This window comes from Podarcis vaucheri, assembly GCF_965113315.1.
Source record: "Podarcis vaucheri genome assembly, chromosome: 5".
NCBI classification, from domain to species: Eukaryota; Metazoa; Chordata; class Lepidosauria; order Squamata; family Lacertidae; genus Podarcis; species Podarcis vaucheri.
The window spans coordinates 41,679,867-41,704,062 of record NC_138763.1 but is presented as its reverse complement, the minus strand read 5'-3'; the positions used below and the strand labels follow the sequence as shown (position 1 = coordinate 41,704,062).

At 43.3% G+C, this 24,196-nt stretch overlaps 1 protein-coding gene across 3 annotated transcripts in view; it reads right to left on the bottom strand.

Annotated features, from left to right (window-relative positions):
- Positions 1-1,051: 1,051 nt before the first annotated feature.
- The window catches only part of GIGYF2 (GRB10 interacting GYF protein 2), a 75,485-nt gene continuing 52,340 nt past the window's right edge, over positions 1,052-24,196 (bottom strand). Inside the window, exons 9-28 of one of the 3 annotated variants that reach the window (XM_082221705.1) lie at positions 23,970-24,187; positions 23,693-23,876; positions 23,431-23,619; positions 22,362-22,552; positions 20,644-20,803; positions 17,545-17,711; positions 16,174-16,265; positions 14,518-14,625; positions 13,767-13,867; positions 12,727-12,827; positions 12,258-12,416; positions 10,983-11,141; positions 10,317-10,553; positions 8,275-8,397; positions 6,976-7,191; positions 6,626-6,834; positions 6,036-6,190; positions 5,352-5,512; positions 3,347-3,494; positions 1,052-2,751 (exon numbers count right to left, since the gene is read on the bottom strand). In XM_082221705.1, the coding sequence (XP_082077831.1) occupies positions 2,684-2,751; positions 3,347-3,494; positions 5,352-5,512; positions 6,036-6,190; positions 6,626-6,834; positions 6,976-7,191; positions 8,275-8,397; positions 10,317-10,553; positions 10,983-11,141; positions 12,258-12,416; positions 12,727-12,827; positions 13,767-13,867; positions 14,518-14,625; positions 16,174-16,265; positions 17,545-17,711; positions 20,644-20,803; positions 22,362-22,552; positions 23,431-23,619; positions 23,693-23,876; positions 23,970-24,187 (3,146 nt within the window). In that variant the 3' untranslated portion in view covers positions 1,052-2,683. Of the gene's footprint in view, positions 2,752-3,346; positions 3,495-5,351; positions 5,513-6,035; positions 6,191-6,625; positions 6,835-6,975; positions 7,192-8,274; positions 8,398-10,316; positions 10,554-10,982; positions 11,142-12,257; positions 12,417-12,726; positions 12,828-13,766; positions 13,868-14,517; positions 14,626-16,173; positions 16,266-17,544; positions 17,712-20,643; positions 20,804-22,361; positions 22,553-23,430; positions 23,632-23,692; positions 23,877-23,969; positions 24,188-24,196 lie in introns of all 3 variants that reach the window. The other 2 variants (XM_082221706.1, XM_082221707.1) reach the window with 2 other exon arrangements.

The following is a 24,196-nucleotide window of genomic DNA, read 5'->3' as shown; positions in this document are numbered from 1 at the left end:
ATGAGAAGCTGCTCACCCAAACAACTTACTACATGTCCATGCATTTACATTACAGGATGCTTTATGTACGAAAAAGGTCTTGAAATAAGGCACATTTGTGTTCTTACCTACAATCTCCCACCCTGCTGCGAAGTTTTACTAGAATAAATTTGATTTAGCATAAATTTTAAATTCTTCTACAGCCCAAAATTATTCCTATCCAAGTAAACAAAATGTGGCTACTAGAGCAGGGTCTTGTTCTCAGGTATGGTACAAAATAAGCTACACTTCAATGGTTTTCTAAGAAATAGATGACCAAGACAGATGTTCAGTTGTAAACTTATAACTACTGGAGGGGCAGAGAAGAAAAATATACAGGTGAGAAATCTAAAATGTTTTATAGGAAGCCTGACACTTAGGGGTTGATCAATTTCATTTGGTTTGGGTCACTGATCATTTCCTTCACCCCATCGTCATATTTCAGTGTAATTATTTTGAAAACAAATAAGAAGCAATGAAAACTATTCTTGGAAAAATGTGAAACAAGCTACCTATGTCTATATTTAAGAGCCACATAAAATCCCCTCTGTCCCTAAAGGCCAGTGTATTCTCAGCTTGGGTTACAGAACCATTGCTTTGGTTTGCAAAAAAATAAAAAATGTTGGGGTTGGTATAGCACTTGCTGTTTTGTTCACAGTGGGCTTATTAATGTGTTTTTTTTACATGTTTACAGCTTAAAAAAGAACTAGCCAGGCTTAGTCCTCTTGCATAAACAACACAAGAACATGAATGGGTATGTGTCTGCAGATGAAAGAAGGGAAGAGTGAAGATTTGTCGAACATTTCCAATCTCAACTTAACTGATGTTTATTTTCACCTCTAAAATTATCAAGTAGCAAAACCACCAACATTCCTCCAAGGGTATGAAATAAAGCAGCTGCTGTCCCTCCATGTCCTGTGTACTTGATTGTTACTTGATGGAACAGGCACTGGTAGAGTTCCAGGTCAAGTTTAGCACCGGAAAGGATTGCCAAAGCTGGCTTTGACAAAAGCAAACAATGTGTGCTCAGGTATTAATACAACCAGGTTTTATTTAAGTTCTCTCTTCTTTTTTATTACCCCCATACTAGCAAGAGTTCCGAGGGAATTTAAAGTTCTGTAAACATTAACTACCCCCTTCCCCCCTTTGTAAGTTTACAAAGCAAAGGAGATCAGGAGACCAGATCTGTGACAGCACCTAGCCTCACTGAGCTACCAGATCCAAAAACTATATACAAATCTGCAGCTGTCTCTGTAAGAGTTACTGTACACGTTGGGGGTGGGGGAAAGGGGTAAGAGAGAAGAAAATCAAAAGAAATAAAATCTAAATTAATCTGCTCTGGAGCAACTTCAGTTGTCTTCTTCAGGCGATGATGGCAGACCAAGGTCTTCATACAGCAGCGCAACTTCCGTGGGCACATTGCAGCCCTGTGCAAGTGGGAGCGTGGAGAGTGGGGGTTTAGAACTAAGTGCAATGGCCACTTCAGACTTTTTAACATTCTGGGGTAAGGAATGGAGAAGGTGGATTACATAAATATATAAGCACAATGGATTGGAAGTAATGGGAGAGTGTACTATATTGTAAAAACCAGCACACCTCGCTTTATCCCCCTCCATGTGATTTTTATAAAGAGACTCTGCCAATGCTCAGATTCCTTGCCTCATTTATTTCACTTTCAAGACGACAGCTCCCTGTTCCTTGGCGTTAATGCTGCTGCAGAACTTACAAAACTCTGAACCACCATCACGTGTGACCAGATGAAATCTGGCTCCGTTTCAGGTTCCAAAGGTAGTGTCAACTCCCACCAAAAAACCAACTGGTGAAGATACATATGGTAAAGATCCTATGCGTCTCTGAAACGAGACAAATTCACAGCAGAAGGGTCCAAAATAACTGGCCCAATCACTTTGGAGGAAGTATAATTAAAGGAGAAAATCAGCCTGAAGGAAAAGATGTGTGCCTCCTCCCACAATTTGAGTCCCCAATTGTTCAGGGAGGCTGGAGTGTGCTGAAGCATGAACTCCAGCATCTTTGACATCACTACCCAATGAATACAGACTTGAACTCCTCCAAATTCAATGTGCTGAAGAAGGCCTGGCAGGGATGTGCATTGCCAAACCAATCCAAGCTGAATGCTGCCCACCACCACCATTCCCTGCTGTTGCCAGTTCTACAGTTATGAATGCACTTCCTGGTTCGGAAGGCATCTTTTGCCCTGATGGAGCATGGAAGTCATTATCTGCGTGGCATTTTGGTTCTGAATTACATCTGTTAACCATGAGCTCTCCACTATGATTGCACCAGTTAAATGTGACGAGAATGACAAGAGAAGGAAAGGAAGCTACCATATGTAGACCTCCAAATGGCTTTACAAATAGCTTGGGAGAAGAAATCACAGCACCGTGATTTGCACTCGGCCTCATATATAAATCTTCTTTCCCACCTATCCAGAAGAGAGAACCAGAGGCTGATAAAAATGAAGGTGGTTGTGCAATCCTGGGCAGAAAAGGGCTTGGTTGAGGCTAGAAATAGCAGCCTGAGATGATTTGATTCTGTGATCCATTTGCAAGGCAAAGATGACTGCAGCAGATAGAAAAGACTCTGTCCAGCAGTGGAGAATGCATGGTTAACAGGACACAGGAAAAGCCAGGCGAGTTGCATATACTCAGTAGTCATCCAAAGTCTCTATTTCTCCCATGTTGAGCCGCTCTGAAGAGGCATTGACAGAGAAACCTGCAAAACAAGACAGACAGATTTCTTAGTGCACAGATGTGTACAGCTTATTCCCAGATCTTACATGTCTTCCTAAAGTAATCCACATATATTAAAGACAATATTGAAGGCAGCACCTGCCATCAATCCAGCTATTTTTTCGACTGCTTTCAGCTCCTGCTTTAAGGATATTTACACAATAAAAGCATGAGTGAGTAATCTTCCCAATAAACCCCCAAATTATACACAAATATTGAAGAAATGTTTGTCTTTTATAAATCTGCTAACCATTTCCTAGCAATTTGAGAAACAAGAGAGAAACGAGCAAAGGGGAGGGCTAGTAATCAAGATTAAAATAGACTTGACAGGCACGCACAAAACCTTCAGCGCTTATTAGCCTGTCTTCCCCCACATATCTGAGTGTGAATGGAACTAACTAATGATGGGGCAAGCAGAGGTAAGAGCTGGAGTGGTGATGTCCAGGCAACACCTAAATCTGGCTACAGCTCCAAGAGGGGAAGAAAGCACCCAGCAGCCATCCCTGATTCTGGAATCTTAGCTTTTATTTTCCCCTTCTGACTCTTGCCCCATTTATTTAATGTACCACAAAACTTGCCTAACAAGCTGGGATCTGCTCGAACCATTTTTTGTTTCTTCTTCTTTTTACCACTCTGCGCTGCCTCAAAGTTGGATTGCTGGTTGTTGCTCTGATTAGTCTGAAAGACCGAATGCAGTGAACTGTGGTTCATCCCCCACACAGAATCCTGGAACACAAATAAATAACGTATTACAAGCTGGAATCATGCCTTGTGCACTCAGTAAGAGTAGAAAAATAACAATGATTCACTGTCCCAATCATAGGCAGTAGACCAGTAACATTTCTGTTTAGCACATTCGCTGATATCTCTGTTAATTACCTGAACACACCCTCACTCTCATACCCCTATTCTACGTTACTTACAGAAGATTTTAAGGTCAGCTGCACATACAACACAATAGCTGTCTAATAAGCAAGGGGTGAGAAATCTTCTCTCTATGAAGGGCCTTGTCACAAGCCCCTTGGAGATGTCTTAGAGGGAGTGGTCTGATGGGGAATAGAAAGAGATTGGGAATTTGGTGCAGTCTGACCCTGGGGGCGGACCCAGTGGATTGAGAGATGGTGATGAGGACCCAGGAGATCCAAGTGGGTTGGCAGGAGAACGCCCCACTTCAGTGCCACTGGACACCCCAAGTGTAGAGTCTTGCTTGGTTGATGAGGGCTCTGGCACCACTGAAGAGTCATCCCTTTCAGGGGCAGTGCAGAGCAACACATCTGATGGTGAATTGGCTCAATCATCTCTGTTTCCATAAACCAAGAACATGGAGACAATTGTGCTGGCACAAACAGACTTCACACGTTCAGCCCACTTGGAGGATTGATTGCTTGCATGCCCATTCCCAGCCTCGGTACATCGATCACACAAATGAAGGTACCTGTCCTGAGAGTTCAGGGGCATCTCAGTTGTTGGGTCAACGTCTTAGTTTAAGTCTAACCTTGTGTCTAGAACTCTGCTGTGCTTCCTGCCTTTGCAACTTAATGTTTGGACACTGTACTGAAGTTTGGAATAAAGCCTTTAATTCCAACAACCGAGTGGAGTTTCAGCATTGCAACTCTCTCTCTCTCTGCCATGCCACCTCACCCCTCACTCCATCCCATCCCACATTCCCTGTACCGCCCTCCCTGCCCTATGCTACACTCATTTACTAGGCAGTAAGTTTAATTGACCATAAGGGGACTTGCTTTCAAATAAATATGCTTAGGACTGCATTGTATATAAACATTAAGGCCACAATCCTAGGCAAGTAAGCTTATCTAGGAGTGCACTGTCATAGGGAGAGAGTTTTTGTCCTGATGATTAGATAGTTGTTGTTTCTGAGGTGGTTGCCTAACATTTTGAAGTGGCCATCTGGAGCATCAGTCTGCCCTGAGAGATTGAATTTAGGTTTCACTGGAAGGATCCAAAAAGAAGAGCAAATAGCTTCTTAGTAGCCTGTTTTGTCATCCAGCCAGTACCACTTGCTTTTCTCAGGCACACTTGAGTGCAACTTACCTCAGTCAAACAACATGCCCCCTCCCCTGCAAATTTTTGCCCAGCCTACCATGCCTAGGGGAAATTCTGCTATTTCCGGAGTTTCCCCCAACTCAGTGATCTCTCCCCCCCCCATCCCTTGCTTTGAATCATGCCAGGTACTCAGAATAGCTCCCTTCATCAGAATTCCTGGGATTCTAAAATTCAGGTCAGAACATGGGATGGACTGGAAGAAGAAATTTATTCAGTCAAGTTGCCGTGAGAGAGAAGAGAGCATGTGAGAAAGAGACAACAGTCACAGTGATAGTACACATGGCAATCTTTCAACAGGAGTGCCCACAGCATTTCATGGAAGGGCATTTTGTATTTTAGGATGCATCCAGTCTATGAGCCAGGAGTTCCCTGCCCCAGTTGTAAGCCATTCCATAGTCAAGCTTGTCCTCGTTTCAAAACAGATTGCTAAACTCTACATCAACCAGACAGGCAGATCTGTTTTCTCCAGTAATCACAGAAATTCGCTTGCAAATATTCTCCAAAGACAGAAGCCCGAACCTGTTGCTGCCGCTGTTGGTTGGCTTTTTGTTTGGCACGGCGCTCAAGAAACTGCTTGGCAAATTCCTTGGCTTCAGGGGTATCTCCAAGGTAGGCTCTGATGTAATCATGGACCTCGTATGGAGATTCTACTTCCTTCAAGAAGGACACAAACGTGGGAACTGCAGCCGGAAAGGAAGACAAATCACGAGATACTTACAAAGCCTATAGGTGCATAAGCAAAAAAATAAATAAATCCAGAGCTTTTCAATATCATACATTTCCTTACAAACTTTATGTAATACGGTATTATCTTTACCTGCAAGAAAACAGAGAGCCCTTTCTCCTTATTCACTGAGATATGGGATGAATTAATTTCCTCACTAAGACAACAGTCTCTGCTGGATTCCTAATGATCATTTCCTATTTAATCTAACTTTTGAGCAATGGTGTATGCCTTATGACTTAACAGGAAAGAAAATATTAACTGTAGCATCAGCCCTGATCTGTGTAAAATCAGGAATTTTAAACATTTCCCAAGAATACTGGGGATACCAAACCTTTTGCAATTTCCCCATCTTCCTTAATGCCTCTAAATACAATTTTGGACAATGGGAAGTAATGCATCACATGATAATGTGCAGCTATGATGCCGTTTCTCAATGTGTTAGACTGAAACTTTCACACTCCTTTTTCACTGCTTACCATCCAAGTTGTTGGCTGTGTTGAGTGCATGAAGCATTTGTTCACACCATTGAGTGAATCCATCCTGGGCTTTATTAACCCCCTGGAACAGCTTTAGCAACTTTTCTTCTTCTTCCACCTTCTTATTCTGCCTGCTTGTAACACCTATAGATTTACTAAGACAGGCAAAAAGGCAGTGTGTGAGGAAGAGACACGGGTTACCAGGAAAAAACATGCAAAGTATACAAGACTAGAAAATTCAAGCAGCTTCACAAACGTTTCTGCCTTCTGTCAAAATCACAAATATGAAAGTATACTGAGATGGGAGCTAACAGAAAACAGAAGGAATGGGACCATAAGAGATCCTGGCTGCACTGATACAGCACACTGCAGGGTTTGGTGGAAAGGTTCCACCCACAAGACTCCAGATGTTTTGGGTGACAATTCCCATCTGTCCCAATCAGCAAGGCCAATGGTCAGGGATGGTGTAGCCAAGACATCTAGAGGGCACAAGGTTGGCAAAGGCTACAGCAGAATGATTTCGAGGGCCTGCAACAGGCCTGAGCCTCTACAATGAATTGAAGGGAAGCTCACTGCATCCCAGTTCCTACCTGATGCTAGCATTGCTCTTGTTTTTATTGGTTGCGTTACGAGGTCCAACTTCTTTGACTGCATCGTCCCAGAATCCCATGTTTGAGTTTTTTGTATCAGCATTGCTCCAAATGCTGCTGACAAGGTCTGATGCCCACTGGCTGCTAGGATTCGTGTTTAGAGAGCCCCATACTGAATTGCCAATGCTGGTGTGCAGATTAGAATGTTGCTGGAACAACAGTAATGGAGATACTGTTTATTATCCCCAATAGAGGAAAAGCGATACAAATAAAGTTTCGACTTCAACAAGATTATTATTATTATTATTATTATTATTATTATTATTATTATTAGCAGGAGCTGTACTCACTGTAGTGCTGCTGCGGGACCTGCTTTGCTGTTGCTGGTGCTGCTGCTGTTGCTGCTTCTGCATCTGCCTTGCCTCCTCCTGCTGTATCTCCAAGAGGGATTTTGTAGTACCGGCAGGTTTGGCAACATTTCCCCAGCCAGACAGTTTTTGTTGCTGTTGCTGCTGTTGCTGTTGCTGCTGGAGGGCTTTCATTAGTTCACGCTGCTGACGCCTTTGCTGGAAAACAGTCAATGCAGGACATTCCAGTTCTTAAATGCGTACTTGATTATCTTCTACTGTTTTCCACACATTTTCCTCAAAGCTGGATAAATCTGAATAGGTATGTGTTTCACTGAGGGTACTGAAATTTGCCTCAGACACACTGATCAAAGTCTCTGGTCTTGGAAAGTGCACCTGGACACAAATACTTTCATATTCTGCTTGTTTTCCAGTCAAGCAATCATTACTCATTGAACAAATTATTTTTCTACCCACCCCCTCATTTTTAAATTCCTAACTAAAACTAGATGGGCAATGAATCTAATTTGAGGCTTTACATTTAAAGAGAATCAGTAGAATTAGCATTTATATTAACCACAATTCTATGTCTTTAACATTGTATCATTAAACCAGGCAAATTTGCAAAAAAAAAAAAAAAAAAAAAAAAAGAAAAACGAAAAAGGCTAGCTCTTTCAGTCTTGGTAATCTAAGACTATGATAATATTTGGGCAATTATAACTTGGGTTTATTAAAATGAGACATGTGGAAGCTTTTTGCCTGCTTATGCTCTCCTTCTTCCTTTGTAGCACACAGGAGTTGTACTCAGAAAATATTCAATTAAGCACAATTTCTGCTTCATCACTGGGAAATCACAGTTACCAGGTTCAAAACCAACTAGGATTTTAACAATGCTTTGAAGTTGGCTTCAGAGCCTGCCTTGTTCTAAAACTGGTAACTGTAGTTTCCCAGCTCAGATGATACAGGAAACTATGCTTAATTGGCAACTTCAAGGTTTAACTGCTGTGTTCCATGAAGGGAAATGAGAATGAGCTGTGTAAAGCCTCCTAGGTATCTTGGGTTAAGCTTATTAAGTGTTTAGAAATTGTCACAGTGACTCCTAGCAGTGACAAGCCACAACTGCACACAAATGAGCAAGCCATGGGCTGTCTAAAGGCAGAAAGTAGTGGGAGGTCACCAGATGAATATATCTTTCACAATGGGTGAAAGAATATGTCTTTCATAACTGTGTAATGGCAAGGAAATTTGACTATTCTATTTCAGCAGCAACCTAAAGCCTCTTTTCCAAACTATGAATTTTACCTCTTCTCGAAGCTGCCGCTCTCTCTCTTCTTCAAGCTTCTGGATTTCTGCTAATGATAACGTCGTTTGGGACTGACATGCCCTAGAATTTGATTGCTGACCCCATGTTGAAGAAGAAGGGAGCTGGGAGGAAAGACATACAAGAAACAGCACTTAAGTTTTCTTAATGGAAAGAGTGAATACATCAGGATATATGCTGAATCAGCCACTCAAAAACATGCAAACAGTTGTTATTGTCTGCCACAAAAGCTGCTAATATGCCACAATCTTTATTTTGTCTCCTTGTACTGTAGAAGTGCAACCTTTTCCTGCCAGGTGTGTACCCAACCTCCAATTAATCTTTATAGTACCAACAATAGTCATAATTTCCACAGCAATATAATAGTAAGATTCAAGCACCTGACTGTGCTGTGAATGAAATGGGAATTATTCAAAGGAAAGGAAATGAAGCAAAGAAAACAGCTGAGGGAAGAAGGCAGTAGTAGCATGGAGAAACAATGAAAAATGCATTTTAAAAAGTCTGATGCAGAGACCCATGCGATTCAAAACCAACAGCTTCAGCCTCCATTTTTATACAGCTCATCCTCCCGGGACCTGTGTACATGGTACTGACTTCATTTTATCTTCACACCAACCTGGTGAAACAGATTAGACTGGCCCAAGTTTATCCAGTGAGTTTCATGACAGTATGATGATTTGAATCCAGGTTTCTCTACTCCCAGTTTTATGCTCTAAATCAGGAACAGAGAACCTTTTTACCCAATGAACCAGAACATTATTTTCCCCACCCCTGCTGGTCAACTCTGGCAGCGGGACAAGGGGCATCCACCTTGAAATCATCTGGTGCCATTATGATGTCAAGTCACTGATAGCTGAGTTGTCTTCCAGTCAGTGGACAACCAGCAACACTCCTGCTAATGGTTTCAGTGAATGAGCTGAGATATAAAAATTCAGGCAGTTGCTAAGGTACCCCGGACCTAAGTTGTTTGGGGCTTGTAAATTAACAAAAGGACCTTAAACCTGGCTTAGTAGTAGATGGGCAGCTAATGCAGATGTTTTAACAATGGTGTCACATGTTGTGGGCTATGTGCCCCCACCAACAGTCTGGCCACTGCATTCTATACCAGTTGAACCTTCTGGAGCATGACCAAGGGCAGTCCCACATAGAGAGCATTGCAGTACAGTGGTACCTTGGGTTACATACGCTTCAGGTTACAGTCTCCACTAACCCAGAAATAGTACCTTGGGTTAAGAACTTTGCTTCAGGATGAGAACAGAAATCGTGCTCCGGCGGCACAGCAGCAGCAGCAGCAGGAGGCCCCATTAGCTAAAGTGGTGCTTCAGGTTAAGAACAGTTTCCGGTTAAGTACGGACCTCCGGAACGAATTAAGTTCTTAAGCCGAGGTACCACTGTAATCCAGCCTCAAGAATGCAACACGGACTACAGTAGTCAGGCTATCCTTGGTGAAGGATAGTTCCAGGTAGCACTCTGGAAGGGTTTAGCTTAAAAATGAGGCATTACTCAGGATATGTGCACCTATATACATTTTTGGTAGGGTGGCAAGTTGCGCCTCATTGTACTTTCTCAGATCTATAGTTATGGACAGAAATGCACACCCTGAGCAGGGCGGGGGGGGGGGGGCAGGAATTATGATATGTGTCAAGGAAATCTTAATTTTTCTGTAAATTAGAGAGATTTGCATATCTATGCTACTTTCATGTTTTAGTTATTATTTATTATTAATTTCAACAACTTAAATATCACTTAGCACTGTAATATCTAAGCAGTGTGCAATGAGGTACACTGAGCAGTAAAGAAATAACCTGGACAAACTGGGATGCCACTGATTGAAGTTAGAGCTGCCCATCTCCTGCTTCTGGTGCCCAATTCCAAGAGCGTTAAAAGGCAGGTTCTGGCAATGGTCATGTAAATTTCAGCACAGCTAACAGAGAGCTTCTCTGCTGGCTTGGGCTGTGAGCCTAACTTGTGAGAGTGGATTTGTGGCAATGAGAAAAAGAGTAACATTACGAAGAATCAGTACCTTCATCTGTGCAAGTTGCTGCTGCTGTTGCTGCTGCTGCAATCGGCGCAAAGCCTCCTGCTGCTGCTGCCTCTGCCTCATAATTTCTTTCTGGCGTTGGAGTTCCAGCTCTTTACGTTTTCGTTCTTCCTCTTCATGCCTCTGTCGGGCTGCTTCTTCTTCCATGCGCAGCCGGTTTTCTTCTAGCTGACGCTTTGCCTCTGCTTCTTCACGTGCCCATTTGGCAGCCTCCTCTTCCTTCCCAGAACAGAAAAAACATGCAGAGTCTCTAAAGTGGACTAACCTAGATTAAAATGCTTCCTTTTTGTTTGTTTCAAGATACATAGGATTGCAAAGAATCCTTTGCTTCTAAGAATGCAACCCGTGCTAGAACAACAACAATTTGATAAAATATAGCTTTAGAAAATGCCCCAGAGCAGCCATGAAAGCTCTTATTACACTCCTTGTATGACTTTGTTTTAGAAATCCAAAACTTTAAGACCATTTATCAGTTTTGAATTGGTAGAGTCTTAAACAAAATGAAAGGTCCCTCTGCATTGTTTGATCTGCTAATGGCTCATTCACTTATGCATTATCACTTGATGTAGTCAACAAGTGAGCATACATGTGCGAACCAGCCTCTGATTCTTGCAGGTCTTAACTGCAAAAGATTTCCCTTCTTTTCACCTGTTTACGAAGCAACTCTTCTCGCTGTAGTCTTTCTTCCTCTTCTCTTCTCCTCTCTTCCAGTCTTCTAAGTGCTTCCTCTTGTTGTTGCCGTTCTTCCTCTTCCCGCTGCCGTCTTAGTGCAATTTCTTGTTCCCTCTGGCGCCTTAGGGCTTCTTCCTGCACAGAGAAATTAAAAAAAAAGAAATTAGCTAAAAGTGTGGGTGTGCATTTAAATTCTTATTCACGGTATGCTGGATAGTAAGGGTCCCCTGACCTGGCTGCTCTGATTCTGACCTGAAGCCAGAGGTCTTTTAAATGAAATGACCGCAGTTGGGAATGCGTAGGGACAGGGGCTGACTTCACTTTGGGGGCGCAAGTCAGCAGTGGGCAGGGTCATCCTCTTTTCTCACTCTTTCTTTCTGCTCTCCAAATTAATACCCTACCCAGAGATTACCAAAAATCAAATTTTCCTTTTCCTGAAATTATCACCCAAGTGCTCAAAATTCAATTTAGTCCTCCCCCAAATTAACACCCCACCCCAAGAATACTTCTGCCTTCCTGGAAGGCAAGACTGGGGCTGCTGGTGATGTGTGTTCTTGCTCTGGAGGCTGTTCATCAGGCCATAAGCCTAGAGCAGACACATGCTTGGTTGCTAAGGATAAACAGACAGAGTCCTTAAACAGTCTTTTCCCAGGTGTCTCCCCCGAGTCACAAAAGTGTTCTAACACAAAAAGTGTCAATCTGCCTCCTGTTGATGTAGGCAACTTAGAAGTAATAGGGTCCCTTCAAGGGAAAAACAGGCTTTTGATAAGCCTTGCCGTTGGCAGTAGCCAGGGGATGGTGCTGAAGAATGCAGCACCATGGAGTTGCTGCAATGGCAAGAGGCCCCTTTACCGGCTCTCTTCCTGGAGTGTAAGGCTTGGGGGGGGTGTCATGTCCTGCATTGCAGGGGTTAGACTAGATGACCCTTGGGTCCCTTCCAACTCTACAATTCTATGAGGAAGAGCTCCTGGAACATAACATAGACCATACTTCCCCCACCTGTCCTAAATAAAATTCTTATTTATTTATGTCTTTTCTTTATTATGGGCAATTTCTGCACGTCCTTCAAATAGATCCCCAGGGTGGCTTCCAAAAAATAAACATGTATAATTGAGCTGAAAAAGTGAACACACATTGGACTTAAAAAGGTGGAAGGAACAGGAAAAAACTTTTCCAACTTCCTTCACATGAACTGAGAAAATGGTTCTCTTAAAGATACTGAAATTGTAATTTATGTATTTGAGATGTCACCTGCTTTCTGCGTGCTAGCTCCTCCTCCTCTCTTCTTTTTCTTTCTTCTTCTTGTCTCCTGATCAGCTCTTCCTGTTGCCTCCGTAGCTCCTCCTGTCTTTTCCGCTCTTCTTCTTCTCTTTTGGCCCTCAGTTCTGCTTCTCTCCTCTCCTGCTCTAGCTGAATTAAAGAAGTAACAGTAGAAGTAAAGACCTCTTCAACTAGCACATTATTCCTGCTAGTTACAATCACCCTCATCAGCGTCCTCTTCTACAGCTACCAGTTTGATTGGTCTTCCCTAAACTGTGTCCTTGTTTTTTTTTTTAAAGCCCAATTAAGAATTAGTAGGTTGTGTCCCAATTACACTAAATCAGTACAGTATAAGGCAATTACACTAAATCAGTATAAGGCATGTCACAGTTACTCATAAAACAAATGAAATGAAAAGAAAAGAAAAGCTGCAACTGGAATGGTTTCTACTGTTTCTTACCTTAGCAGTTTTGGCTTTTTCAAGCTGCTGTAACTGTTCTAGAGCTGGTCCCTGAGCTGTAGTGTCGATTGGAAGATCCCAGACACTGCTTCCTTCCCAGACTGCAAAAAGGGGGGGAAATGTAGGCTATTAATTTTTAAATTAGGAGACCACAGAGCCAAGAAGCTAGCAATTCTGTGCACCCAGGCAAATTCACTGGTAATTAAAAAATATCACATGCACTATATGTTTTGATTGTTAAGACAGTTAAATGACCTCTTTTGTGTACCTTTGGTTTTTCCTTTTTTAGGAAGTAGAGGGGGAGGAAGCCTGCTAAGGAAGTGTAGCTAGGCATAAATTAAGGAGGTAGAAATGAGGCGGCTGGCAGAAAGAATGAGAATGAAGAGACCACCACTGAGGGTCTCTAAGATACAGCTTTTGTCTTTTATATGCTTTATACTTTTATCTGTACCTCTCAAAACAGCAGCATCCCAAATCATGGTTTGTGGGCTTTGATCCAGGAGCCGACCATAGTTTTCTCAAGATGTAGTTTCAGATCCTGGTTTGGAAATTATTCACAAACCATGGTTTGTAAGCGACATTCATTTGGATGTCATTTCAGGGCAGTTTGTTTTGTGTTTGAATGTAAAGGTAAAGGTAAAGGTACCCCTGCCGGTATGGGCCAATCGTGACCGACTCTAATGTTGCACGCTCATCTCGCTCAAGAGGCCGGGAGCTGGCGCCGTCCGAAGACACTTCCGGGTCACGTGGCCAGCGTGACAAAGCTGCTCTGGCGAGCCAGCACCAGCGCAGCACACAGAAACGCCGTTTACCTTCCCGCTATAAAGCGGTACCTATTTATCTACTTGCACTTAGGGGTGCTTTCGAACTGCTAGGTGGGCAGGAGCTGGGACCGAAAGACGGGAGCTCACCCCTCCGCGGGGATTCGAACCGCCGACCTTACGATCAGCAAGTCCTAGGCACTGAGGTTTTACCCACAGCGCCACCCGCATCCCAGACCCGTGTCTGAATGTAGTCAATATCAAAACACTGTTTCATACCTGTAGCTTGTGGGGCTGCTGACTGAAGCTCCCAAATTGAGCCAGTGTCTGGCACTGACACAGACCTTGTTACAGGTGTCACCATGTTCTGCTCAGCTTTCCTGGAATATAAAGAGGAAGATTCAACATGCTACATCAAAAAGCTAGTTCTACTTAGAGATCACAGGGGTGTTTTCTTTTTATTTTAAAATACAATGCTTCTCTGTTTTTCTCCTTCTTCTTCAAAACCAGTATTAAAGTGATATTAGGGCATAACTTCCTGACAATTCCAACACTGCTGAGCAAAATCCAGAACTCTTGAGATGCACGAAACTGTTCTTTAATATTGACCAGAATTTGAATGATTTTTTTTGCTCTGGTCAATTAACAGAATAGGCTTCAATGAAAACAAATATGAGATGATGACAAATACAACCAACATAAATGGACAAAGTGACAATGGATCTATTTCACAGTCTTAGTGACACTGACTTGAAGTGATTTTGAACAGGCATAAACAGAGTGCTATATATTCAACAACCACTATCATGAGTAGACTCTATAGGGGCCACTTTATACATTATATTCAGTGTTATATTACATGCCCTTTTAATAAAGTGAAGTATGAACATGACAGTTATGTGCATGCAAACATTTCCAAAGACATTTTCTCAGGAAACCATTCATGGTGGGTGGCTTGAAGTTTACTTTCAAAGTACTGGATTTACTACTGCATAATGTGTGAAAATGGCCCTGAAACTTGCATTCTTACCTCATTTTAAGTGCCTGGAACTGTTGCAAAAGGAGAGCCAGCTGCTGCTGCTGCTGTGATGAGAGAGCTGCTTTTTGCTGCTGTGCCATTACCTGGGCATACTGTTGTCTGGAAAAGAGAATGGGGAAAAGTTCACTCTACTTAGTTACAGAATGACTATAAAAACCCAGAAGAGAAAAGAGCTGCTAGTTCATACCCCAACTGATATTCAAACACATCAGTGCAAACCAGCACCCACCCACCAAAAATAAGAAATTTTAAAACTGTCATTTGAAGTGGCTATTCAAAACAGCGACACACAACATTTACCTAAATTATAGATTGGATTCTAACTATCCCTTTGACGTATAGGATCCCCCCTTTGCATGGAAAGTTTTCACTGAATGGAGGATCATGATGGTGGAAAAGGAGTTTACTGGAGCCAACTCTCTCTACCCCACAAGCCCTCCAGGGGACACATGGGAATGGAGGGGGAAGGGGAAATAAGTGAATGTCACTTTCTCCCTTCCGCTGGCAGGAGCATCCCATGAGCGAGTCTGCTCATGAAAAACTCCTGCCAGCAGAAGAGAACTCAGGTTCCAAGCCTTTTATTTAAGCACTAGGCTGGCAGCCTTAAGCAACCAGGAGTTGCAGGCAGGCTGGAGGAAGAGGAATAAAGTGCTCCATCCCTTCTCTGTGCCCAGAATAGAAACCAAATAGGCTATTAACAGAGGAACACCAAAATGGAAGCCCTCTACCCTGGATACTGTGGACCACAACTCCCACCAGTTCAGCCAATGGTCAGGGATGATGAGAGTGGTAATCCAGGACCAGGTTGGCTAGCCCTGACCTACAAAAAAACAAGACCCTATATTCTCAACTCCTAGCCCACATACTTGCAGTAGACATACTGCTGTCTACAGAACCAGAAAGTAATGACTGGTGTTGGGTAACTGTGGCAAAGAGGAACTTGAATCAAGAGCTGCCACCATCTGCCGAAGCTTGTCTTTATCATAGCCACCACTTTTCCACTGTTCCTCACACTTTCTTGCTCACTCCCTGTCCTGACCATCACGGGCAGCATGTGCCCTATACTAGCAGCATGATGCAAGACAAACCAAACTATCTAGGATAATTTTTGTGAGCCTACTTACTCCTCTTCCTTGTTACCCTGAGGGAGACTCTAGGTAAGCAGACTGACTGCTGTAGATAAGGAGAAGCAACAATAAGTGAGCTGGCGGAATTGCTGCTGGGTAGTTAAAGTTGTCTCATAATGGGTCCTCCTTCTGCTAGGTGATGGGGCATATGCCATCAGCAGGGACAGAGGACTTTGGATGGAGTGGGTGGTGGCAGCTGTGGCTGTTCCTCCTCCTCCTGTCACCACTCAGGGGGAGGTATGTGGCTGGGCAGTGAGGAGAAGGAAGAGCTGCCATGTACACGGATGTCTTGCAGTCCACTTAGTATGAAAAAGTGGACTACCCTGCTCTAGATCATTTAAACAAAGCAAAATGGCCATTGACAAATATTTATATAGATCAGGGGATGCTAACTTGTGGTGCTTCAAATGCTGTTCCAACTCCCATCAACCCCGTCAGCATGTGCAATGATCAGGGATGAAGGGAATTATAGTCCAACATCTGGAGGGCCAAAGGTTAGCCACCCCTGATATAAACTTACTGTAACAAAAATTGCTGGTACTGGAGGTGCTGCATTTGGTACATGGCTGTGTATTCCTGTTGTCTAGTCAGTCGTTCCTGGTCCAACTCTCCCTGTGGTTGTAAACAAATCGATAGCTTAACTTGCATCAAAATATTAGGATTCATGAGCATATGCACAACTCTGATTACAGTGACCTACAACATTATGATTACGAAATACCTTTTATATTAAAAGTTATTAAATGGAACAACATTTTTACAGATTACTGTGTTTAGTAAAAAAGTATAAAGGATTGTGTGAAGTGGAAAATAAAGGGGTGTATATAGTTAAACTGTGTCTAGGGACCATTCCTTGGCAAAGGAAACTGGAGCAAATATCCCCAGTGCATAAGATACATGCTCCTCTACCTCAAGGAAGGCCCTATGCTTTCCTATTTCACCTCTCTCAAATATGAAGAAAGAGGGAGAAGCTGTGTGCCACATGCTAAATCAAGCCACAGCGGCAGAAGCAAAGCAGGCTTGTTAGTGTGTGTGCTCCAATCCTTTGGGGTTCCTTTTACTGTCTCACAGCAGAGTTACCCAGAAAGTCTTCCTGTGTCTTCACAGCAGCAGCAGTCCAGCTCTCTACCGGTGAATGCCCGTGAAGGAATAAACACCTCACCCATTCAGTTCTTCTTCAAAGTATTTATTTATATTACAAGTTGCATAACTTTATATCACTACTGGTCTACATAAATAAAACAGAACAATATACAGAGATTTCAATTCTCTCTGCTCCCTGCAGCAATCCAGCTAGAGAGACAGGTTCAGAGACTCTTATGGACAAAGGCAGACACTGAATCTCTCTTCCCCCAGACTGGCCTAGATATAGACACCTGTTGCTGGGGAGAATTCTCGCTGCTAAGCAGAATTGGTTCAAGGACAAATCTGATTCAAAGATCGTTTCAGGTTTACCTTTGGACTACACCAACAAGGCTGGAGTCAGGAGGACCACAACTAGTAACAAGCTTGAAAAAAGGAGTAAGGGTCAGGGGCCTCAGTAGGAGCTACCTTTTACTGATTGTGGCTTAATTTCCTTCTGCAATTTGCTATGCATAGAAAGCAGTTCAGCCAGATCCATCTGAAGCAGCATTCAAAGGCTTTTAGGTAAGTGAACCAGTAGCAATGAGGGCTTTTGATATTTCACTGCTAGGTACAGTAAGCACTTTTCCCTTCCTGTATGGAAAGCCCGTCCTATTGCGGCTCAGAGTATATGTTCAACATACAGGCAGTCTCTCTAAAGGTCATTGCTGCTCTGTGCCTGGTAGCACAAAAGCACACAAACCCCTAAAACTGGCATCTCTTAACTTTCTAATTTAAAGTTAACTGCTTTACACATTGTCATATTTACCAAATGCAGAGGTGGTGCTGGACCGGGAGTGAAAGGAACCCTGCCCCACATTTTCATGATGTCTCCAAGTGGCTGGAAGCTCTCATCACATGCTCTTTTCACCAACAGTGACATTGTGAAATACCCGGCCTGGAACCACTCTGTCATCTCTTGGTTACTGAATGGACCTGCAAAATCATCAAGGGATGAAATCCATGAAGACAAGAGTGAAACCTCTACTGAGTGTTGCACCCAACAGTCACAGCCCATATAGAGCCTGGTATCTGGGGGACTACGCTAAGTATGTGCAGTATGTGTCTTGATCTTACTTATACAGCTAGACATTTTCTGATGCCACCCTAAGTACATAGGCAGTGTATTGTAATTTCCCTTAATATTCCAGTGAAATAAAATAAACATAATACTAGACTAGTTTATATCTTAAGAGGAATTCCAATTTACATACCAAGCAAATACTTTCATAAAATTAAATCTTTGTTTAGAAAATGCCTTTGGGGCTCTTCAGTTACAAGAATATCTATGCAAAAAATGCAAATACCAATAAAAGGAGGAGGATTTGGGATCCCTGACTTAGAATTGTATTACCAAGCATATTTACTGTCAGGTATACAATTCTGGAGACCCATAACTGAAAACAACTGTCCAAATTGGGCTTCTTTGGAATATTCCTATGTAGCACCTTCAAAAAGATGGGTAGCACTTGGGTCTAAATACATTAATACTCAAGATGCTATTGAAACAATAAGATTAGTTCGAATGATATGGAACCACATGTCCAGAAAATATAAATTTGACCTTTTCTTCCACAACAAATGACTTTGTGGGGAAACCTGTCTTTAAAAATTGGGAAAGAAATAGTTGTATGGAAGAGGTGGATGAATTTGGGTATATTAACGTTCGAACAGCTGATAAACGAAGAGGATGAATTTTATACATATTCTGTCTTAAGAGACAAATACAGATTACCTACAAATGCTCAATGGCAATATCTGCAGATAAAAAACTTGCTAACCACCATCTACGGACCAGCAGCTTTTACAGCCAGAGAGACCCCAGAGATATTGAAGCAAGTGATTAATTCTTACACAACAAAAAACCCGGCCATCAACATATATAAATATATGTCACTACCAAACCAATTTGATATACAGGTACTGAGGGAGAAATGGAAAAAAGAATTAGAGATCTCAACTTCGACCCCACAGTGGGAATCTGTGTTAAGTGCTATAACAAGGGTGTCTCCGGACCTTAAACTGAGGCTCAAAAAACAAAAAATAATATTTAGAATATACTGGACCCCATTACGTTTGTTTAAAAAAGGGCTATCTAAGGTATCTAACTGTTGGAGATGCAACAGGGATAATGCTTCTCTAAAACATGTTTTTTCATTGTCCTATACAGTGGTGCCTCGCAAGACGAAATTAATTCGTTCCGCAAGTCTCTTCGTCTTGCGGTTTTTTCGTCTTGCGATGCACGGTTTCCCATAGGAATGCATTGAAAATCAATTAATGCGTTCCTAGGGAAACCGCCTTCAGACCAGGTCCGGGGACAGTCTGTCCCCGGACCTCTTCTGAAGGCTGGGGGGGGGGGGACAAGGGCTTTTCTTCCCACCCCCAGCATTTTAAAAAACCCCGGGACAGCGGAGGACTTCTCCGCTGTCCGGGTGATCTTAAAATGCTGGCGGGCGGCATTTTAAAATCGCCCCGGACAGCGGAGGACTTCTCCGCTGTCCGGGGCGATTTAAAAGCCCCTGGGAAGGCAGGGGGGACAAAGATTTTTGCCCCCCGCCAGCCTTCAGAAGAGGTCCTGGACCTCTTCTGAAGGCGGGCGGGGGGCGAAAGTCTTTGCTCCCCCCCCCCGCCTGCCTTCAAAAGGTGTCCCCGCGGCGGCGGGAGGTGTCCCCTGCCCCCCGCCCGGCTTCGGAGCACCGGGAGAAGCGATCTCCCCCCAGCCCCTTGCTGCAAAAGACGTCCGGGGGGAGCGGGGAAGAAGCGCTTCGCTTCCCCGCTTCCCCCGGATGTCTTTTGCAGCAAGGGGCTGGGGGGAGATAGCGATCTCCCTGCAGCCCCTTGCTTCAGAAGAGGTCCGGGGGAAGCGGGGAAGAAGCGCTTCGCTTCCCCGCTTCCCCCGGACGTCTTTTGCAGCAAGGGGCTGGGGGGAGATAGCGATCTCCCTGCAGCCCCTTGCTTCAGAAGAGGTCCGGGGGAAGCGGGGAAGAAGCGCTTCGCTTCCCCGCTTCCCCCGGACGTCTTTTGCAGCAAGGGGCTGGGCGGAGATAGCGATCTCCCCCCAGCCCCTTGCTTCAGAAGAGGTCCGGGGGAAGCGGGGAAGAAGCGCTTCGCTTCCCCCGGACGTCTTTTGCAGCAAGGGGCTGCAGGGAGATCGCTATCTCCCCGCAGCCCCTTGCTTCAAAAGAGAAGACCCACTGTCCCCGGGGCAAGCTTCGTTTTGCGAAGCAAGCCCATAGGGAAATTCGTCTTGCGAGGCAACTCGAAAACGAAAAAACCTTTCGTTTTGCGAGTTTTTCGTCTCGCGAGGCGTTCGTCTTGCGGGCTACCACTGTACTGAAAGATTTTTGACAGAAGGTAACTGAAACTATCAACAGAACTATGTAGAACAACCTTACATTTACAGAGCAAAATATCCCTTTGAATTATATACCCAGCACATAGAACCTTACAAAGGGACAATATGAGTGGATTCTCTGTGCCCTTAACACAGCAAAAAGACTAAGACTGATGAATTAGAAAAATAAAAATGTGGCTCCCTTCTATGATTGGATGGAAGACTTATACAAACTCGCAACATATGAACAACTTGCATATAAACGCAGACTTGCCATGGACAGATTCAATTATATTTGGAATCCATTCCAAATACTGTAATAGGTTAATATCTGATGGAGTGCAATAACAACTTTGTAAAGTATACAGTATACATGGATTTCCCCCCCTCCCCCCCCCTTTACATTGCCTTCTACATGGGTGGTGTTTCTTTTTCTTTTAATTTATGTCTCACCCTTTTTTAGTGCACATATAACTAAAAAACAACAACATTCCAGTGAAATAAAAATAGAAAGCGGAAAGGATGAAAGCTTACCCTGAATTTCTCCCTGTGGATCTTTGTAGAACCACTTTTGCATGGCCTCGTGGAGTAATGGTACTGAAGTACCCTTTACTCTCTGCTCCTGAAGTTTGGCTGCTAGCCTTTCATCATCCAGGGCACTGTCCTGCAAATATGCCACCATTTTTTCTGCTTGCTGCAGCAAGAGGAGGGGGGGGGGACATTAAGAATGACTGAGGTTACTACTGCCAGGTTACACAACGTCAGTGGAATAAGGTGAAATTCAGCAGAAAGCCTTATGAATAATACCATCATGGTTGGTGGACTCAGATACAAAGGAATGAAAAAGTAAGTTTAAATAATTATGCAAAAAGATAATAAAGCTTGGTGGAACTGCTTGCGGGGAAGCAAGTCTTATTATCTGGTAAGCAGCAAGGATGGTCAGCTTCCGGAAACAGCTGAGGACATTTTCGTTCCAACAGGCTTTCCCAGATTGATAAATGAGTCTTTATCACAAGTGTCTGCTTGTTGGGGTTTTAGTCTTGTTTGAAATGTCTCTGTTGCTTTTGTGTTTAACTGCTTTTCATTATTTTACGTGTAAATCACCTTGAGATGGTGGTTAATAGATTAATTGTAATAATTGTAATGATGTCTGTACATTGTGGTTGGAATTTTACAAGAAATTATTGGTCTTTGGAAATTCAAGTTTCTTGCAACATGTTTAAGCAACATTCAAACTACTGGAAAACGAAGAATTGTTTCTGGAGTCATTTTCAGAATCTATGTTCAGAGTCTTTTTCAGTCTGCATTTTCACTCATTTTTTATTTGCCATTTTTACACTGAGGGGCTCCTATATAAAATCAGCAGACAGGGAAGGGCTCTGAAGATGATCATGTGTACATATCAATGCTTTACCCTTAAAACGTATGTGACTGACATGGAAAAGGATTGGCCCTCTGTTCATGTGTATTTTGAAGGGGGGAATACAGTGTGTGTATATTTTGTCTTGAGTATCAGCAGCATGAGGTGACTCTCATATTCTCTACTGCATGAATGAAGTCAGGTGATTATCTATTTATATTAATGTCGGTGTGTGTGCCCATTTTTTCAACTTGATTCACTTAGTACTCACAAAGTTAACCTACTGGAGTTGCATACCAGACAAATATACAAGATAGATTCAACATAATTTTGGAAAACAGGACTTCCCCTTCTTTAATTAACAAAAATATTAATTTTCCATTTTTGTTTGAGGAGGAGATGGCAGGAACATACAGGTTGAAACTGTTTTATGAAAATTAAGTTGACTATCCGAAGTATTGTCAAACTGCAAAATATGTTTCATTTTTGCCCATTAATACATCAATATAGTTTTGCCCATTTTCATGATCAGTTGCAGGAAAACATTGTAAAAGCAATTAGTTGCCAGTCCTGCCCAAAACTAGTTTTCCTCTGCAGTTGCCAACTGTTGGTCTATGTGAGGGGTGTGCTAGTCTAAAGTTGACTAGGTACATTAGCTCTAGGTTGCATCTTCAACTCCTGTCTCCACCTTGGGTGCATAAGCACTGCTGACTTGTAAAGGCTATTGCTATGATATTCTCAGCAACTGGTCTGAATCCCAAAGCTTTCGCCCACAATCACCTGAATCAGGTAGCTGCATTTACAAGATAAGTGTACAAAAGAATGTTTTCTTTCAGCCCTTGAAGCACAACAACAAAAAACAAACAAACCAGAATTCACGAAGATGCTTTACCTGTTCTAAATGTTTGAGGCCCTCTTCGTCATCAGGGTCAGCAGGAATATTACCCATCCCTGGAGCAGCTGTGACTGATGTCTGAACAGGCCTTAAGGCAGGAATTGGATTTGATTCTGGAGGAGGAAGATGAACAAGGGAAGCTGCATCTGGCGAAATCTGTGGTAAAGGCTGGACAGCAGAAATTGGATCTGGGGGTGGGGAAGAATGGACATTAAATTCCTTTAAAGGCCCTTCTTTCTACCAGAACTGTTATTATGTGATAAAATGTATAATCAGACAATAAGCAAGCTGGCATGCTTTCAACAATGCTTAAACAATATATGAATGATCAGTTCATCCTTTCCACCTTGCTTTGTCACTACAGTCTTTCATTCATTCATTCATTCATTCATTCATTCATTTGCATACAGTGGTGCCCCGCAAGACGAACGCCTCACGAGACGAAAAACTCGCAAAATGAAAGGTTTTTTCGTTTTCGAGTTGCCTCGCAAGACAAATTTCCCTATGGGCTTGCTTCGCAAAACGAAGCTTGCCCCGCAAGCTCCGGGGACAGCGGGAAGCGCAGCGCATCTTCCCCGCTGTCCCCGGACCTGGGGCTGCGGGGAGAAGATCGCTTCTCCCCGCCGCCCCTTGCTTCAAAAGAGGTCTGGGGACAGCGGGGAAGACGCGCTGCGCTTCCCGCTGTCGCCGGACCTGGGGCTGCGGGGAGAAGATCGCTTCTCCCCGCCGCCCCTTGCTTCAAAAGAGGTCCGGGGACAGCGGGAAGCGCAGCGCGTCTTCCCCGCTGTCCCTGGACCTCTTTTGAAGCAAGGGGCGGCGGGGAGAAGCTATCTTCTCCCCGCAGCCCCTTGCTTCAAAAGAGGGGACAGAGCAGCGCTTCCCCTCTGTCCACGGACAGTCTCCATAGGAACGCATTGATTGATTTTCAATGCATTCCTATGGGAAACCGTGCTTTGCAAGACGAAAAACTCGCAAGAAGAAAAAACTTGCGGAACGAATTAATTTCGTCTTGCGAGGCACCACTGTACTTTGCATATACATTATACCAAACCTGAAATATGATTACCTTCTCTGTTGGGCACTTTGGCTGATGGGATATCCTCCATTTGGTTTTCTTTATCTTCTCTTTTTTCTATTACTTCTGGAACACAGTCTTCCCTTCTTTCAAGCAGGCTTGTAGGTAATGGCTCCTGTGACTGGGATTTTGGTGGAGTACCTGACCTGGTGGATGGTGAAGATTCTTTGACTGTTTCTTCTGTTACTTCTGAAATGATTGGTAACTTTATTTAACTGAGCTGGAAGGTGGAAGCAAAATTTAAAGGATAGACTTGAGAAATCCTTCTTACCTGCTGCTGCTGTATGCTCCGTCTTAACACTTTCCCTTCCGTGTGTCTTATCTACTTCTTTGGCTTCTTCATTGTGACTTCCTTCTGAATCAGACCTATCTTCCCCTTCCTCCACAGGACGGAAATCCATTTCCTGTTCCTCAGGAATTGGTTCCTTTTGAACCTTCTAACGAAAACACACATGCAAACAACAAACTTTATACTACTGGTTATAAATAATACCGTTAATATTATGACAAGTTCACAGAAAGTTTCTCACTTTTAAGGAGAGGAATGCCCCAGAGGAGTCAAAAGTCCCCATTTCTTCTTCTGCATCTTCTAAGCACCATTCAGGAAGGCTATCCCTATCATCATCCATACTGCCACTGCCACATCGCACTCTTCGATAACCCCGCTCATCATCCCGGTCTCGGAAGTCAAATTCAAACCTTCGCCGTCGCTCCATCTGTTCTCTCCAGCCTGCAGAACGAGGGCCGTCTAAGGGGG